General features: G+C 55.5%; 1 protein-coding gene across 2 annotated transcripts; it reads right to left on the reverse strand.

The window, feature by feature from the left end:
- Positions 1-780: 780 nt before the first annotated feature.
- ITIH1 (inter-alpha-trypsin inhibitor heavy chain 1) lies at positions 781-14,871 on the reverse strand. Of its 2 annotated transcripts, none has more exons than XM_025986474.2 (22): positions 14,396-14,871; positions 14,109-14,129; positions 13,626-13,792; positions 13,058-13,162; positions 12,516-12,678; positions 11,850-11,963; positions 10,007-10,132; positions 9,804-9,920; positions 8,934-9,102; positions 8,720-8,845; positions 7,593-7,774; positions 7,126-7,311; positions 5,968-6,107; positions 5,172-5,326; positions 5,068-5,082; positions 4,810-4,830; positions 4,361-4,441; positions 4,143-4,256; positions 2,951-3,152; positions 1,895-2,067; positions 1,192-1,303; positions 781-1,053 (listed from the first exon to the last, which is right to left on the reverse strand). In XM_025986474.2, the coding sequence occupies exons 1-22, from the start codon at positions 14,507-14,509 to the stop codon at positions 924-926; spliced, it is 2,733 nt and encodes a 910-aa protein (XP_025842259.2). In that variant the 5' UTR covers positions 14,510-14,871; the 3' UTR covers positions 781-923. The 2 variants fall into 2 exon arrangements, with proteins under 2 accessions (XP_025842259.2, XP_025842266.2); XM_025986481.2 differs by having other exon boundaries at positions 13,058-13,157; positions 14,396-14,535.
- Between the last annotated feature and the right edge of the window lie 3,057 nt (positions 14,872-17,928).

Below are 17,928 nucleotides of genomic sequence, written 5' to 3' on the forward strand. Positions count from 1 at the left end.
GACGGAGCCCAGGGGATCATTTTCAGGCCTCAGCATGAGCCAGTGGGCTGCTCTTGCTAGCTCCCTGAAGTCACCACTTTTGGGCAAGGCTGTCTTTGCCTCTGGGAAATGTCCTGGCTCTCAGGGCTCGCAAACCCAAGCTGGAATGTTGAGCTGAGGGGGAAGGCCCTGGAACTGCCTCCAGGGACCGTGTGCCAGTGGGTATAGCATCCAGCTCCCACCGGACACTTTGGGACCCCGGATCTGTATGTACTTTCTATGCTCCTTTCATATGTTTATTTTAAGTGATGCTTTGGAATATCTAGAGCGGAATCCCATAGGCTGCGATCCCCTGCCCAGCCTGACGGGAATAACCACGTAGGGGATTAAGCTCATGGATGCTGACACCACACAGCATGGGTTCAAAGCCCAGCTCTGGCACTTACAAGTGACTTTGGACAAGTCCCCTAACCTCCGTTTCCTCGGCTCTAACTGGGTGTGGCACAGGCATCCCTGAGGGCTGTTGGGATTCGATTCTAGATGCATTTAGTTAATTCCACAAAGACACTTAGAACGGTGCCGGTATAAACAGCCAGTGTCCCTGAGGGGAGCTGTGTGCAGGGGGCACTCCAGGTGCTCGGCAGGCATGGAATGGAGCAGTTGCAGTGAAAAGGGTGGGGTGGGGGCAGAGTAGGTCCCTGGCTGGCCTCCAGGTGTGCTCTGACCTCAGAGTCCTCTGAGGGGCAATATCTTGGGTTGCCTCCCTGCCACTCTCCCTCCCCAAAAGCAGCCAGCCTGGGCTAGACTCAGCCTCCCTTTAATGGAAGTCATGGGGCCTTTGACACATGGATCAGCTTGACCAGAGAGGTGTGGCACAGGGAGCCGGTCAGGATGCTGTCCTCTGCCATGGTCCCGAGAAAGGACAGGTGTGCCGGCTAGGGGGCTCAGAAGATGTCAGGGACGATGTAGTCAGTGTAAACGCCGTCGATCAGCCCCGCCCCATTGTTGTGGACGAACCAGCATGTCACCTCAGCCCCGTGCCGGGGGTTCTTGCTGTAATCTTTCTGCAAGCCCCTGGGGAGATACAGAAAGCTGGGGTTACCTTTTGGACCCCCCACAGGAAGCCCACTCCACCCCTGTGACACCTGGAGGAAGGCCCCGACCAATGACGGGAATGCCAAGGGCAGACATACTGGGAGAGCAGCCACCTACCTGGTGACCGTCAGTTGGTGGCTCTTTACCAGCATTGTGGCATCTGTCTTTGTGGGGTCGGAGCCCGGGTGGGGGTCAGAGACTGTATAATCAATGGGGTGGAAGAACTGTCCTGGAAAGGCACATTGGAAGCAGCAGTTATCCTGGGGGGCCCGGGGCTCAGCAGGTGCTCACTGGGGGGGTCACAGACTGGCCTGAATGCTTGTCTTTAAGGGCGGGACTGTATCTGATATGGTTTGGCATCGAAAGCCACCCCTTTGGCATCGAAAGCAGATTTATTGGCAGCCGGTTATACCTCCTACCTTCTTGGACTAATTCGTCAAGAACCTGGCTGGGGAGAGAGTCCTAGGGGTAGGTGCCCCCAGACAGCAGGTGCTACAGGAAGGCCACCAGGAGAAGCAGTGGGCCAGTGAGTCACCCCACCCAGGAGGCCTCGGGGATCCGGTCTGTTTGGACCTTGCTGCTAATCGGACCTCTCCCTGCTCACCCCCAGGCCCACTTAAGGTGTAGTTTCACCTTGTGTTTGATCACAGCCTTTCTGAGGGACGAGACCCTGAGCAGGACCAGCCTTGTTTGGAGCTCTGAGCCTCGATGGCCGAGTTGGAGAAGGGCCTGCCCTGGTGACCAGCTGCAAGTCTGAGCCATGGTGAGCCCCCTGGCTGCCACAGTGCACCCCAGTACCTCTGCCTGCCCAGCTGGTTACCTAGCAGCCCGTGTGTCCGAGCCGACATCCGGTGACTATCCAGCACGTAGAAGCCCAAGAAGTCCTGGTGGACGGCACTCCCCTTCCACACCCGGTGCAGGACAACCTCAAACGTGCCCCCATCTTCCACAGCCACCACCAGGTTCCTCTTCCTGTTGATGGTCACTACCACCCTGCAGGGCAAGGTGGCCGTGGGGGCAGGTGCAGCTACACCACACGCCTCTCCGTGCAGCTGCCCTGCTCCTCTTGGATCCAGCTGTCATGAGCACCATGCCCCCCACTCCCAGGTGAGGGCTGTTACCTGCTACATGCTGCTATGGGGGGGGGGCTTACAATGTGCTGGGCACTGTGCCAAGCCCTCCATACAAACTGCATCATTTGTTCTCATTCTGATCCTGTGAAGCTCAGAGAGGGTGAGGGACTTGCCCAGGTCCAGGCCACACAGTTGCTAAGCAGTAAAGGCAGGACTTGGACTCCAGCTTCTCTAATATCAAAGTCCGTGTTCTCTGATTGCCACTCATCATCTGTGTCCTCCACACTGGACTCTGCTCTCTCCTTCCTAAAGCTCTGCTGCCCAGCATCAGCTCTGGTACTTGGCAGAGTTTGGAGAATGAGTGAGTGGAGGAAGGAACAAACAAAAGCACAAGGTGTGCTAAGATAGGTGCTGAAAGAGACGCCCGGAGAGCTCGAGTCCAGCGGAGAAGAGATGAGGTGGGTTTCAGGGAATAGGTGGCCTTGGCGCTGGGCCCAGGACGTGGGTTGGCTTTGTTTGGTGGTGATGAAAATGGACCGCTGGGCAAGGGCACGCAGGCAGCCGGCCTGGAGCGAGGGTCCAGGAGCGGAGGGAAACGGGTGGGGTGGCCCACAGGGCCCAACAGGTCTGCCCAGCCCACACGGAGGCCACACGGATGACATTCACTGACGTAGCTCAGGGGACGAGGGCCCGGCAAGCTCAGACAGCTGAGCTGGCTCTGGGGCTTCCTGCCTTATCCCTCCCCAGGCCTCCCCCCACCTGCCTCCCCCCCCCCCACCAGGCCCAGTCCCCAGCCTGGTTACTCATGCTGCCGCAGTGAAGCCTGGTCCCTCCAGGAGAACACGGGTCCACCCGAGCCAGGGTTCAGCGTAATGTTGTGAGGGGTCACCTCCAGCTGAAAGCCTGTCGTGGGGTTCACAATCCCCAGCCGCCCAAAGTACGTGCCCTGGTGCTGCCCAGGGCTCCCAGCTCTGTTGCCGATGAGCTGCCCATTCACAGAGAAGCCTGCAGGAGGGTGAGGGGCCATCCGGGTCAGGGAAGGGCCAGCTCTCGCTAGATGCCTGCCTGCCTGCCTTTGCTCATGCCGGGCCCCCTCCTGGGAGACACCCACACTCCACACTGGCTTTGAGGGTCCCCCCTCGCCAGAGGGCCTTCAGGGTGAGTGAAGGCCACACAGCACTTCTCCCTCCCCACTCCTATGGGCTAACTACCTACTGCTTAGCCCTTGCTTCTGGGCCCCCAGGGCAGGGGTTTTGTCTCCCCGAGGATAGGACTTGGGCGTGCTCCTTCTCTGTCGCCCTAATCCCTGACCCAGGAGCAGGTCACAGAGGCCTCCTCCCAACTGAGCAGCCCTAAGCCCCCTGCTTGCCTTCACTATCCCAACATGGCGTGTCTCATGCTCTCAAATTGTCATCTGAGAATTTGTTTGCTTGTCTGTCTCCCTTGGCCAAACTGCACAAGCACAGGGACTTTGGCTCAGTCCCTACTGCACCTGTAGCCCCTAGGAGGTGCTCAAGAAATCCTTGCAGACTGCCTGATCGGACTGGGAGGGAGGCCGGGAGAGAGTGGCCCACAGACAGTCGGACAGGGAGCACTGCTGGAGGAGGGACTCGGGCTCCCTCAGCCAAGCTGAGGGGGAAGGCAGGGCAGGATTATTCCAGAATTTGCAGAACTTGGTACAAAATGAAAGTGAGGGACTTCGCTCAAAAACTGTTAAGAACTTCAAGACAACTAGAGCAGAGCATTAAACCGAGCATGGGCCCTTCTAAGCACAGGGTCCTGGGTGCCTGCAGGGGTCACACGTCCAAGAGCAGGTGCCATCTAGGGCCCAGGCAGGTCGATGGGAGAGAAGGAGGTGGGTTCAGCTCAGCCAGGTGACCGGGGCCCAGGCTGTGGGAAGTGGAGGCCATGGACACTGTCGTGTCGGTGGCTACCACCGAGGGCGCAGGAGTGCAGCCCCACCCTGTCTGGCGGAGGCCGCGAGGTCACGAGTACCTGTGTCCGGGTCCTGCACCAGGCTGAGGATCACACCGGGCTCCTCATTGATATTGAAGCACAGGGTATCCTCCTTCTGGGGCACGTGGATGAGGAAGTGGGGGTCAGTGTCCACTGGGGGCATAGCATGGAGTCCGTTAGATTGGGCATCGGGCAGGTGGGCTGGCGCCGGCCAGGAGCAGGGCAGGGGTGTCCCTCACACCCTCCCCAGAACTCGCCTCCGGTCACTTGGTTTGGCAACTGCTGGATGTCGGGACTGGACCGAGTCGGGGAAGGCTGTGAAGCCGGCAGCTTGAACGCTGGCGGGGGGGAATGGCACTTAGGAGGATGGTACCCCCCTTCCCCGGGGCTGCGGGCTCCTTTCCCAGCCCCCCCAGGCGGCAGGCCTGAAGCCCCCGAGCAGGAGGGCCCCGAGCCCCTGATGCCTGCCGGTGAGCCAGCCCCCCTCTGTCCCGTCCGTGGGGGCCTGGCGGGGCTGGTGGCATAGGGGACTCAGGCCTGGTGAGGGGGCTGTTGTGAGGGTCCCGGGGAGAGGCGGTGAGCGAGCCTCCTGCTGTCCGTCATTTCCTCCTCAGGCCAACGGGGCGCGGCTCGGGGCTGACTGGGCCGCCTGAGGGGCTGCGCGCCGGGAGAGGTAGAGACGGTGGCGGTGGGCGCTGCCACTTACTCTTTCTGTGTCCCACCATCTCTGCGGAGGACACACCGTGGGCCAGCGTCACCCCCACCACCCCCCGGAGGCCCGGGCCTCGTTCCCCGAGGCACCCCGGCCCGGCCGCGGGCAGACGCCGGCTCCCGGAGGCCCGCCTGGAAGCTGCGTGAGGGCTCCGCAGGCACCCGGGGCAGCGGCGAGGCCGGGGGGCCGGGCTGCCTGCCCCAGGCGGGCCCCAGGACCCCTCCGGAAAACCAGCCTGGTTTAAAAACTCACCCAAGGGCAGGGAATCTGGAAGGGAGAGAAAGGGAAGAGAGTTAAAGGCCCGAGGCCTGGGGCCCCGGAGCCTCCCGCCCTCCGCCTGCCCCTCAGAGCCCTACCCTCGGGGGGCTTGTCAATGACGGGCTCCAGGCCGTCCTCGTCCGCCATGCCCCTGATGGTCATGGAGGTCAGCGGGGTCACGAACTGGTAAGCCAGCGACATCTGCAGCGCCTTGGCCGCCACGTCGGCCTTCTCCTTCCCCTCCAGCTTCATCCTGAGAGACGTGCACCAGCTCCAAGCCCCGCGGCCAGACAACAGCAGCCTGGCCCTCCTGGCCCTCCTGGCCCTCCTGGCCCTCCTGGCCCTCCTGGCCCTCTTGCTCGCTTGTTCGCTCCCTCACGGGGCGGGCATGTGTGGGTCACCTGCCGTGCCCCTGGCCCATGGCTGCCTTCAAGGGCCTCATGACCTAAAGCCCTCCCACCGGGGAAACCTGGAGATCTATCCGGGTTGGCGAATGTACGGCGAATGTGCCTCAGAAAGACAAGGACAACCGAACGGCTGTGAGATTCTGGGCAAGTGGCCTAACTCCCTGAGCCTCCGCATGCTCATCTGTGAAATGGACATAATGAGGAACCTCCCCTGCAGGTTGTGAGGACTAACCAAGCATGTCTGTACCCTGGAGCCCATGGAAAGGCGGTGTCCTGCTGCCCTGCGGCTCCTGGGGGTGGGGGTGGGGGGTGGCAAACTGTGACCTGCCCACACTGTTGACTAACTGGTTGATATTAACTCAGTGAGCAAAGCCAAAAGCCAGTAAATCTGACCTGCTCCCAACCTCCAAGGCCCAGATATGCCCCTTCTCCGTTCACCTCACTGGTTCAGAGGCCCTGGGGTCCACCCCTACTGCAGGGGTCATACCGCTTGGCCAGGAGCTCCTGGATGGTGAGGTAGGCCCAGAGCCGTTCAATGTGGTTCTCCAGCATGTGGCCCCGCTCCCGGAGCAGGTTCTTCATCTTTTCCTCATCCACCAGACAGGTCATCTTGAATTCTTGGCCCTCCTGAAGGTCATGATGGGGAGGCCGTGTGACCGTGAGGAGCACAGCCCCAGTATATCTGGGCTCTGCAGTTCATCCCCTGTGCCACCCTTCCCCGAGCCTGCTCTCCTCACCCTCTGTCCTCCCTTCATCCTGCAAACATGGCTGAGCACTCTCATGGGGCAAATAGGCCTTGGCTCTGGGGATGCCAGGGATGGGAGGACCAGGCCCCGCCCTCCTGAAGTTAGCCTCTCTGGGAGAGGCCATCAGGCAGCCAGCTGTTTCCACCACGTTCCACTTCTCCAAAGGCCCACCACATACCCACACACAAATGCTACTCTCTCCCCAGCCTTAGTAACTGGGACTCACTCACTGAGGGCATCCCACATACCAGGCACCACACAGCACAGTGCAAAGATTATTTTGTTTGCTCCACACAACTCACCAGTGCTACAGACAGGGAAACTGAGGCCTGGAGAGGAGGACCCATTTGCTCAAGGTCACCTAGCTGGTCAGGGTGGAGCCAGGGTCCAGCTCAGCTTTCCTTACCCAAAGTCCTGGTTCTGAACCTTTGACCACACAAGGTGTGAATCCACCCCTGCAGTCAGGGTCCATATGCTCCTCTGCATATGACCTATGGCGTGCACACACGCACACACACGCACCCCACTCTGGCACAAAGCTGGGTGTAGTCAGGAAGTGTTTAGAAAAAGGCTGATGAGTGAAGAGGCTGGCCTCTTGCTGTCTCATGCCTTGGATGGGGCATCATGTAAGGGGTAACAGGTGATCCATTTTTGGTCAAGGGACTACAACTAATCAAGGCCATTTGGGTCCCATTCCAGCCCAACCAGGGATGCCAGCATGTGTGGGAATGTTCAGGCCTGGGGGTGTGGGAGGGGGAGACGGGCATGGTGCTGGAGTGGAGGCACTGCTCTGCAGAAAGAGAGGCCTGGGGCAAGGGGAACAGGGGTGGAGAACAAGTGTGGATTTGGAGCCTCTGGGCACTGCCTGACCTCTCTACCCACCGCCGCCCACCATTTACCCCATGGGCCAGCACGTCAGCCTTGAAACTGCTCAGTTTGTGGTCAGCGATGCGCCCAGCTACCATGATCTCGGAGCCTTCGTAGTACTGTTTATGGCGGTGCTGGGTCAGATCTGAGATGGTGTCCTGGGGGTAGAGCAGCTCCACGTCCACCAGTAGGGGGTTGGCGACCTGGTCGTAGAAACCCTGCAGGCGGAGGTGGGGCACAGCCTCAGAGCTGATGGGTCACCCTGGGCACCCAATGGGGAAACCCACTCACGAAGTGGGGTGTTGGGATCCCCACTTTGCAGATGGAATTGCAGGCTCATAGAGTTAAGCCAACTGGTTTGAGGTCACGCAGCTGTTTCAAACTGCATTCTAGAGCTTTATCTGCTCCTTTGCATGGATGGGCAAAAAGCTGCCAAGGCCGAGCTCCCCATAGCATGCCGTTGGTGGTGCACTGTGGGACGAAGGGGATAGGAGGAGACCTGCAGCTGCTGGGCGGCGTCGTGGTCTTCATAAATTCTCTGGGCCCGTCCGTTGTTCTCCATGGACATGACATCCAGGAAGTTAAAGTCCACGTTGTCACCAAAGCCCAAGTTGTAGAGCGGGAACTTGCCCCGGATGGCGTTGCGGACGTTCTTGAGGATTTGGGAACGGTCTGTCACCCCTGCAGCCATACACCCAGGCAGTGACAGAATACTGACTCACATGTAGGCCAAAAGGGGTCTTTGGAGCCCACTTCCTGAGCCCAAGTGTCCAAGTGTCTGTGGCTCAGACCCCCGATCTCCTGTCTCCACCAGCATCTTGAGGCAATGTCTCCCATTGGCTCACTGGGCAAATGCAATAGCTCCTGATAGCCCCTCTTGAACTTGCCAATCTATATGGATCCATCATAAGCAGGTGGTATTCCGCCCTAAACCCTCCCATAAGTCATTGCCATGGCCTGCGGGTTCTGCGGGGCCCTGCCGACCTTCCCACCTTTGCTTCACTCATTCGGCATATGCCTGCTGTTCTTAGGCAGGCCCTGCCATTGTACACACCTTTTGCTTTTTTGCTCAAGCTGCTCCCTCTGCCAGAGATCCCTTCCTACTTCTCTTCTCCTCCTTCCAGCCTGAGCTCAGGGGTCACCTCCTCCAGAAAGCCTGCTGGGACCCTTATCCTGCAGCCTCCTGGCACCCTGTTCTTTCAGGGCCCTCAACAGAGTGACTGCTCCTGGAGACCTCCCCCAGTGGACCCTGTGCTCCTTAACGACAGAGGTGAATCTTGTTCTCTTGGTTTCTCTTTTTGGTTCCTAGCCCTATGCTTGGCAAGCTGTTGGTGCTGAATACAGGGTTCATTAAATTCAACCCAGGAATCCTGCCTAACATCCTGGGATTTGTGCAATGCTGTGTCATACAGATACTTCCCCAGTTGCCCAATTCAGCATAGAAGTATACCTTGTAACTCCTGCAGACTTTATGGTCTGGACTCTGTCTTTAGATCAGGGCTTGACTTTGCCCAGAGCCTTTTGCCCCCCTACAGCATCTGCAGTGGTTGGATTTCCAAGCTCAGCTTGAATGCCTTTAGCAACAAAGATATCACCGCCTCCCAACACAGGCCTCAAGGTGCTTACCCTCTGTGGGCTCGCCGTCTGTCAACATGATGAGAACTGAGGCATGGTTGCTGAGTTCGGGAAGGTTCTTTTGAGCTTGGTTCAAGATTTCAATTCCCCGGAGCAAACCTCCATTCAGGTTTGTGGCTGCAAAGGAAGGACAGTAGGCCAGTGTATGCCCTCATTCCAAGGGGACAGAAGTGACACCAAAGCGGCTCAAGACCCCTGCCATTACCCCCAGCCAGGAAGAAGTGCTTCACGAAGTCTTGAGCCGCTCGCAGATTGGCAGGGGATGCCTGCACCAATGAGCCTTTCCATGATTGCACTTCAGACCCAAAGAGGACCAGATCAAAGTAGTCCCCTGGCCGCATGTCCCCCAGGATTTTAAGGAGCGCCTCCTTGGTCTGTAATGACAGGATAGTCAGCGGAGGGACATGGCTCCAGGAGAGTGCCTCCAGTCAGCTCCAGATACCCATTGGAGAGATCCACAGGACAGAGGTGCACAGTGGACAAGTGGGAGGGGATGGACGGGACAGCCAGGTGGTACCAGGAGAGGAGTGTCTTGTGGAGCTCTGGGGTTGGAGGAGGGGACAGAGAAGGCAAGGGGACCCAGCATGGGGGGGAAAAGATGACCAGGACCTCAAACAGGGCAACTTCAAGAAAGAGGACCATAGGGGACTCAATTTCTAAAACTCTGCTGGTGGAGCCATGGCATTCAGAGCACTGTGGACAGTGGGCTGTACCTGTGGCCAGATGGCTTTCTGTGGACAGCCACGATTGTCCCTGGCATGGTCAGTGTACAGCTTCAATCTTTAAGCACCCCCATCACTAGACCCACAACCCCACGGGCACTGTGTATCATTCCCATTGTGCTATTGAGGAAAAGTGAATCCATTTGCCATGGTTGTACGGTAAAGAAGCGGCTGATGCCAGAGCCTGACTGCTGGGGTTTCCTGTCAAATCACCCTGCCTCTGACCAGGAGCAGAAGTCCCAAACCCAGACTCTGACAACAACACCAGCATGGTATGGGGGTGGGGGGTGGGAGCTGGGGTGCTGGGGCTGAAGAAGCTATTTCTGGGGGAACTATCTAAAGCCACAGTTTACCTGTTTCACTTTCTGGCCTTCCATGGAGGTGCTAATGTCAATCACAAAAACCACGTTCTTGTTCATGTTTGTCAGGTTTTGGGGAGCAAAGAAGTGGGCAAAGTGGTTATTGGCAACCTGAAACACAAGGGAGCAGGTGAGGCCCTTGTTATAAGCACCCTTGCCTGTCCTCTGAGTCTCGGGACTGGAAGCTTCAGGCTCACCAGGAGGTCACAGAGTTGGTCTCGATTGACATCGTAGGTCACCTTGAAGTCCCCATTCAGCAAAGATGTGGAGCATGTGGGGCAGGATTGCTGCTGACTCACAGTAGGGCGGAAAAGGACACGACCCTGGGAGGGCGGAGGGTGTGAGGCATTACTGGATCCTGTGGCTGCAATCAGGGTGTTTGCAAAGTCAACATAAGAGATGTGTGTGTGTGTGTGTGTGTGTGTGTGTGTGTTGCCTGGGCATAGAAATGAGTCTGGCAGGCCCTTCACCCAGTTGCTGAGAGCACACACCCATAAGGTGGTAGGAGAGAAGACCCGTCCCTTTGCTTATATGCTTCTGAATCATTGGCTGTTCTACAATAAGCATCACCACTTTGGGTACAAAATAGTAGCAGTATGAGAACAAGAGACATCGGTCAACTTAACTGTGGAGTGAAAAACCAAGGCCACAACAGTGCTGGCAGACAGACCCCGTGACCACCCCTGCTGGCAGACAAAGAGCAGAGGCGTGGAGGGACTCAGGATGGAAGCTAAGGTCTGGTTTGACTTGGTGTTGGTGCTCGAGAAATTAGGGATGGTTTTTACTCCATACTTTTTTAGACTTTTGTGACTTTCTACTTTTTCCTTAAATACTTTTTAATTTTTACTTTTCATTCAATTGTTATAAAAGTAAGATATACCAAGGGCACCTGAGTGGCTCAGCAGTTAGGCATTTGCCTATCACTCAGGTTGTGATCCTGAGGTCCTGGCATCGAGTCTTGCATTGGGCTCCCCGCAGGAAGCCTGCTTCTCCCTCTGCCTATGTCTCTGCCTCTCTCTGTGTGTCTCTCATGAATAAATAGATAAAATCTTTTTTAAAAAGTAAGATATAGGGATCCCTGGGTGGCTCAGTGGTTTAGCACCTGCCTCCGGCCCAGGGCATGATGCTGGAGACCCGGGATTGAGTCCCACATCAGGTTCCCTGCATGGAGCCTATTTCTCTTTCTGCCTGTGTCTCTGCCTCTCTCTATCATGAATAAATAAATAAAATCTTTTAGAAGAAAAAAGTAAGATATACTCATCAAAAACCCCTCACACACACACAAAAAAAAGTATTGTTAGGAAGACACAGATCCATCCCTTGGTCCCCTACTAAAAGCAAGCATGTTTGCAAACACTCTGGGTATCCTATTTTGTCTTAAAAAGAGCCCCTCCAAAACTGTAAGAAGCATTTCCTTCACATGAATTATGAAGGAATCACTACCAAAGGTAGGTGGGAACTAAAGAGTTTGTGCATAGCTCCAGCTGAGGGCAAGTTAGAGCAGGGCACTAGCTGGGTATCACCCACCCATATGCCACACTGCTCCAGGACCTGGGCATGGGGCAAGCAGGTGACTTTGGGAATTCCTGAAAATGAGAGGTATGTGACAACTGGTAGGTGTCCAGGTAGACCAAAGGCCTTCCCAAACTTAGTTCTGTTTCCTAGAGCCCTGAGGCTTAAGATCCAAACTGCAACAGCATCTCAGGTTTCTTTGTGTGCCCTATATTTCCCTGAATGCTATCCGAAGGGTGTGACATGCCAAAGAGGAAACTGGGACTCAAGCAAGTCAGCAGCTCACCCCAGACCACACAACCAGCATGGGCGCTTCCCCAGCCTCGTCACACAGGGTTTTGCTAAGTAGCTCTGAGAACCAGGAGTGCTGAGTTCCCTGGGATACCAACCAAAAAAGGCCTACGTCCCTCACTAGGGCAGCCTGTAGCCCCTGCCTGGTTTCGAGGCCAAGCCTGGGCACTCCGTGAGGGATTGGGCCAGGCTGAGAAGTCCAGGGGCCTGCCACCACCCCCAGCCATCCCCACACACCTGTTTTCCTGAGAAGGACTTCTTGACGAGTTGGCTTGCCAGGTCATTAGAGAGGAAGGAGGCATGGGCGTCCAGCTTGCTGATCCCTTGAGGCTCAAAGATGTCCACGTCGATCTGTATCATTGAAGTCCCCAGGCTCTCATTGAGGCCACCATCAAGACTCAGCCAAGAGCCAACCTGTGTTCTGGCCACCTAACTATGTGCTGTACCCACCTAGCCCTCAGCACAGGGCCTGGCATGTTGTACACACTCCAACAATATAGGCCAAATGAGAGTGTGCATGCCTGGGTCCCTCAACTCGGCCACCACTGAGGTGCCAGTGACAATCACACCACCTTGGGCTGCTCAGGACTTCCCGGTCTACCAACTACCTGGACATTCAGTATCTCTCATGATCCTTGGGGCAGCTCTGGGATATGCAAGAAGCCCCCATTTAAGATGAGCAAGCCAAGGCTCAGAGAGGAAGAAGAGGCTGGAGGGTCCAGGTAGCTCCCTAATCACGAAGAGCCCGCTAGAGCCCGTCCAAGGAGTCAGTCCCCTTCCTGTGCACTCAGGCCTGGGATGGCACATCGTGCGCTCTGAGCCAGGGTTCAGAGCCATGGCAAAAGAGAGGCAGGAGCCCTGATCCCAAGATGGCTCCTTTGCAAACCATCACCCACAATCTACCTCAAAATGGTGCACCAGCTGCTTGGGCTTGACTTTGATGACAATGTCATACTGCATGAGTCTTCGCTTCAGCACCTCCTCATAGGTCAGCCGGAAGGTGGCCTTGCTCCGGGGCCCAATGGTGAGGTGGATGGTGAATTGCTCCATCGTTCTCCCCGAGGCCCTGGACATACCACCAGTGGCCACAACAGATAGACAAATGATGAGTGACATGTGGGTCCTTGTCACCTAAAGCATGGCCCTCAGAATCAATCTCTTTCTGCTAGTCCTCAGTTTCCTTGCTCTTCACCCTTGTCTTAGCTGGTCAGTCAGGGTCAGGGCCCGAGGACAGGGCCCCCTGCTCCCAGAGGCTGGTCCAGGTGGTAGGCAGGTCAGCACCAGCCTTGCCCAGGGCAACTGCACCAGCATTTGGGTTCTGGAAGTTTGCACACTTCCTATCAGCCTGGGGCTATTGCCCAGCCAGGACCACCTTGCAGCCCTCACCTCTGCCTTGGCTGGGGAAGGCATCATCAGAGTCTGACCCAGCAGGGCCTAGGACTCACCTGACAAGGCCGGCATTCTCTCCAGAGATGGCGGCTTTTCGGTACTGCTTCCATGCGGTCACTTTGTCCTTTATGTCTCCAATGAATGCGCTTCCATCTGCTGTGCTACAGGGAGTGGGGGGAGCCCTCAGAGGGGGTGCCCTGCCCCCACCACTCAGGTCCTACATGTTGGAGGTGCTCCTAGCCCAGACCCTGAGAAGGCCCTGTGCTGCTGAGCACTCGCAGGAGGCATCTCCCGTCACCTCCCACTGCCCACAGAGTTGTCCAGGGACCCCACGGCAAGGTGGGCAGCCACAGCCACAGAATCCAACAAGAGATCTCGGTGCAGGCCTTTGCTCCTCCGGCCCTGTGCTGAAAGGATACTGTTGGAGGCCCCACTCTGTTCTCCAAGACAGGAGCCCAGACAGACCTAAGTGGCTTCCCCACCCCCTCTGAGCCAGAGCTGCCCTATGGCCCTTCAGGAATGAAGGAGACAGTCTGCCCTGTCTGGCCACCCTGAGCCATGATTTGGGTCTGGGTCTGGTGAATGGACAGCTCTGGGTGTGGGAGAGTCAGGCAGGGCACACACATGGCAAAGTCGCTGATGAAGGCCGTCTTGGGGATTTCCACATCGAAACTTATTTCCTTGGCTTCATCAGCATTGTTGACCACCTGGCTGGTGATGACATAGTGGGCGAAGCGAGAGGTGACTTTGCAGTTGACTTTCAAACTCCGGATGGTCACACCATCGACAGCCTAGAGTGAGATGTGAGGGGGCTGTGGGTGGGAGGAGGAAGGGGGGCCACTGAGCCGGTGAAAGACCCCTGTGTTGTGTGGAGGCTCAGCACCCAGCTCAGAAGCCAGGTGCCCACAGAACAGACCAGATGTCCCAGGAAGACTCATTCTTTCCTCTCTGTGGGAGACCAAGCAGTGGGGTGTGAAAGCCCCCATTTCCGGGAAATGGAATCCCTCTGCCCAGGGCACCGATAGAAGGGCACCCTCTGAAGCCCGGGGAGAAAGCAGGTTGTAGCACGGCCCCACTGCAGACCCCTTTGCAGAGACTCTCACTCACTGTGTCCAAAGTCTGTCGCTTCTGTAAAACAAAACCAGGACAAGCGTGAGTGGGAATGTGCAGGGGACCATAGCTTATCTGGTGGTGGTGGTAGGGGTAGTGGGACACAGTCTGTGTCCTCTGGTCCCCAACCTCACCTCCCCTACACTGTGTGGATGTCACCTCTCGAGGCGGTGGTCAAGGTGGGGGTAGGGGTGGGCCCGGCCCCGGGGGTGGGAGTCTTGTGTCCCTTCGAGGCCCACTCCAGGCCAGCTGCCTGATTCTGGCCTGAGGGTTTACCCACGTACCTTGTTGACTTTGGGCCTGCCTGTGGGTGAACCCTGAGTGGGCATGCCCTGCAGGACGAGGAGGGAGGCCAGGTACACGCACAGTAGCGCCCGCAGCCCCATGGCGCCGTCCATGGTCCCAAGGCTCCTGCTACCTCGTCACTTTGCTCAGACTGTTAATCAATAAAGTGCTGGATAAACATGGATTAAACATTAGACAAGGTGAAGGCAAATATTACAATTGGGGGGATCAAAATTTAGCCGTGGAATCCTTCTCCTTGGGGGGATTCCCAGCTGTGTAAACTCATGACTCAGATTGTGCCCCCTTGTATGCAGCTGCACTCAGCCGACGTGGACGGCGAAGACCCCGATGGCTCATCTGATCCTGGGTCTGACCCAGGTGACACCTGTAATATGGCGACATGCATCAAGAAGCCACAGTTAAAAGTGGACTTCTAAAGTTCGTTAGGTGTTAGTTTCAAAATTCCTTCGGTATCAGCAAATTTTTCACAGTCCCACTCGGGGGTGGGGGGCTGATGGTGCCGCTTACCAAGTGTCTGCCCACGCCCACATTTCTGGTGGTGCCAACCCCAGCGGTAGCTCTGCCAGAGGCAGTGTGGGTAGTCCTGGGGATACGTAATGGGCCACCTGTGCTTTAGGACAGTTGCTTCACCCCTCTGGACCGTCTCATCCAGATTTGGAAAGAATACAAGTAAGCCTCATTGTTCCTCCACCTGGGCAGGGATGCCTGGCAGGTAAAAGGGAGGCAAAGACGAATACTGTGTTTTCATAATGGATGGCTGAGTAGGTGCCACTCATTGATCTAAGCCCTTTGCTGTCTGATTTTCTCCTCGTGGTGTCCCTGGGACATTTGTCCCACAGCAGGCGACAGAACAGGTATTCAAACCCAGATCTTTCAGACTCCAAAGCCAAAGCCTATCACGTAATGATGGAAATGCCCTCTGCGTTATTAGGAAGAAAGGAGAAGCAGAGTTGAAAACCCCAGGGACCCTTTCTGGATTTTCAATTTCTTAATTTTTCTGCCCAAACTCTCCCTGTTTCCCACAAGCCACTGCACACAGGGCAGACATGGCCCCAGTCAGTTGACTCTGTGGGTGGGATGTGCTGGCTGCCATGACCCTGACAGGGTGAGGGGGCCCAGAAGCCACTTTGATCTCTGTTTGCTTGTCTTGGACTTTGTCTCACAGGGCAGCTTCTGGGAAAAAGTTTATCCTCCCCAGGCCAGAATGACCTTCTGGTCTGTTTTCTGGCCTTTGTGGAAGATGAGATGGATCAACATTGCATTTGAGGTTCTGTTGATTTCCCTGTGTGAGAATCAGCCAAGCCTTGAGGCGGGTTGGGCATGGTGCCAAGCACCAGGACACCACAGTGATGAACTCCAGTGCCTCGCTGTGTTTAGCGACCTGGTGCATTGGGAAAAGGAGCCGAGAACTCAAAGGAAGCCCAGTGAGTGTCAGGAGTGTCAGAAGCTAAAAGAGCACGAAGGAGCCGAAGGAAGGAGCCATAGTAAAAAAAAAAAAAAAAAAAAGGAAGGAGCCGTAGTAATCTGGAAATGGCAGAGCTCACTCCCGTAGGGTTTACAGGAAGGCTCCTGGAGAAGAGGCCTGGGAAATAGAGCAGCCCTTGGGCAGGGGGAGGAGGAAGGAGAGAGAGAGAGAAAGCAGATGGGTGGGTGTGAAGTATGCTTGGAGAAGTCGTGGTTGTCTGCACGATGGAAGCAGGAGTTGATGAAGAGGGTGGCGAAGGCGGCCTGGAAGTCCTTTGGGACCAGTCTGTCACAGAGGTCTGAAAGTGGCCAATTTTTCACTTGGAAAACAGTAAAGATCTTTTGGGCAGGGGTGTGATAAGATCAAGACTGGACTGTTGGGAGATGGCCAGGACCAAGCTTGGTTCATAGAAGGATCGAGAAATACATTTGTGTGGTTTGGGGAGAAGAGAGAAGGTCTGGGGAAAGCTAACGGTGACTAGTGCCTGGCCAGCTTCTCAACATCTTTTGTGTCCTACCTCATGTACTGCTCACCACTACCCCCAAGAGATGGATACCATTACTGTTCCCATGTTAAAGATGGAGAGGTTGACTCGCCCCGTGGATGTGGAAGGTGGTGGATGGGTGGACAGAGAGCAGGTGAGGTTGCTGGAGATTGAGCCTGAGGGCCTGGCTGGTGCTGTTGGTGCAAACGGATGACACATAAGACATAGCCCGCTCTGAGTTCCATCCATATAGCAAACTGCCTGCTTGATTTGTTCATGGCCCCTCAATCTGCTATGTCCAAACTGAACTCCTGACTTTCCATTCCCCTCACACACTCCACCACCAACCGTGGTCTTCCCCTCTTGTTGTCCACCCCAGTAAAGGCCATCACTGTCCATCTAGACATCCAAGCCAGAAAGCTAGGTGGCATTCTGGGTGGCTTCCCCCCCCCAGGTTCCCCACCCTTCACCCTCCACCTCTGACTCCCTTAAACATCTTTCCAATCCATTCACTTCTCTCCAAATCCCCAGTTACCACCAAGGCCAAGCCACCCTCATCTCTCACCTACATGGTTGCTCCCCGTACTTCCACTCTACTCCTACAGTTTAATCTCTGGCAGCAGCCAGAGTCATCATTTTAAAATGTTGATCTGCTTGAGACCTTTCCCTGTCTTACACATTTCCTGTCCTGAGTAGTCCGGCTCCTGCTGACCCCTCCATCTCACCCGGCCTCGCCTCCCCGGGGTCACTCAGCTTCAACCACAGAGACTTTTTCCCAATTTTCCAATACTTGGAGCCAAGTAACTACAGGAGTTTTAGGAGTGAGCAAGCCATAAGCCTTCCAGAATGTTGTTTTGGGTGTTGACCAATGAAAGACAAAATTGCAAGCTGCAAAAGAAAACATGTGCATTTATTTGGGGTCTTAGGGAATGCAATCCGGGAGACGCATATTCCACCAAAATCAAAAACAAGCTCTGGAGAGACAAAGGAGTTTAGAGTTTTTAAGGAAGAAAGAGAGCATTTACATAAGTTGCTTTGAACAAAATGTTATTGGTGCTGATATAGCTTTAGTTATGCTAATATATATGGGATTGATTGCCAGGGCTAGTGTTAGGCAGAAAGTCCATTCATGACCATTTTACCACGTAGCAGATGCCTTGGCTTTTAGCGGAATTTAGCAAAAATTCTGAGAATTTCAGAGAGAAGACATGCATAGGCTCTACTTCCTCAACATCCTCAATGTCCTCCTGGCTCCATTTTAAATAACCCTGTTAGCAATGTTGACTCCAATTTATTCTCTCCATTAGCAGGAATTTCTTAACTTCCCAGAGATTTGATTTTCTTAACTGTAAAATGAGGATGATAATAGTACCAGTCTCACAGGGTGGATAGAAAGATTAAAGGAGCTCATGTACTTGTCTCTAAGAAGGAAGTGGGGATTAACTGGGAAAAAGCATGAATTAACTTTCTGGGGGCAATAGTATTATTAAAAATGAAATAACAAGCCCCAGATGGAGTCATATGCCCCCTCACCCAGGCCCCCCAAACATCAAACCCAGACT

Source organism: Vulpes vulpes, chromosome 9, assembly GCF_048418805.1.
Source record: "Vulpes vulpes isolate BD-2025 chromosome 9, VulVul3, whole genome shotgun sequence".
In the NCBI taxonomy this organism is placed as follows: Eukaryota; Metazoa; Chordata; class Mammalia; order Carnivora; family Canidae; genus Vulpes; species Vulpes vulpes.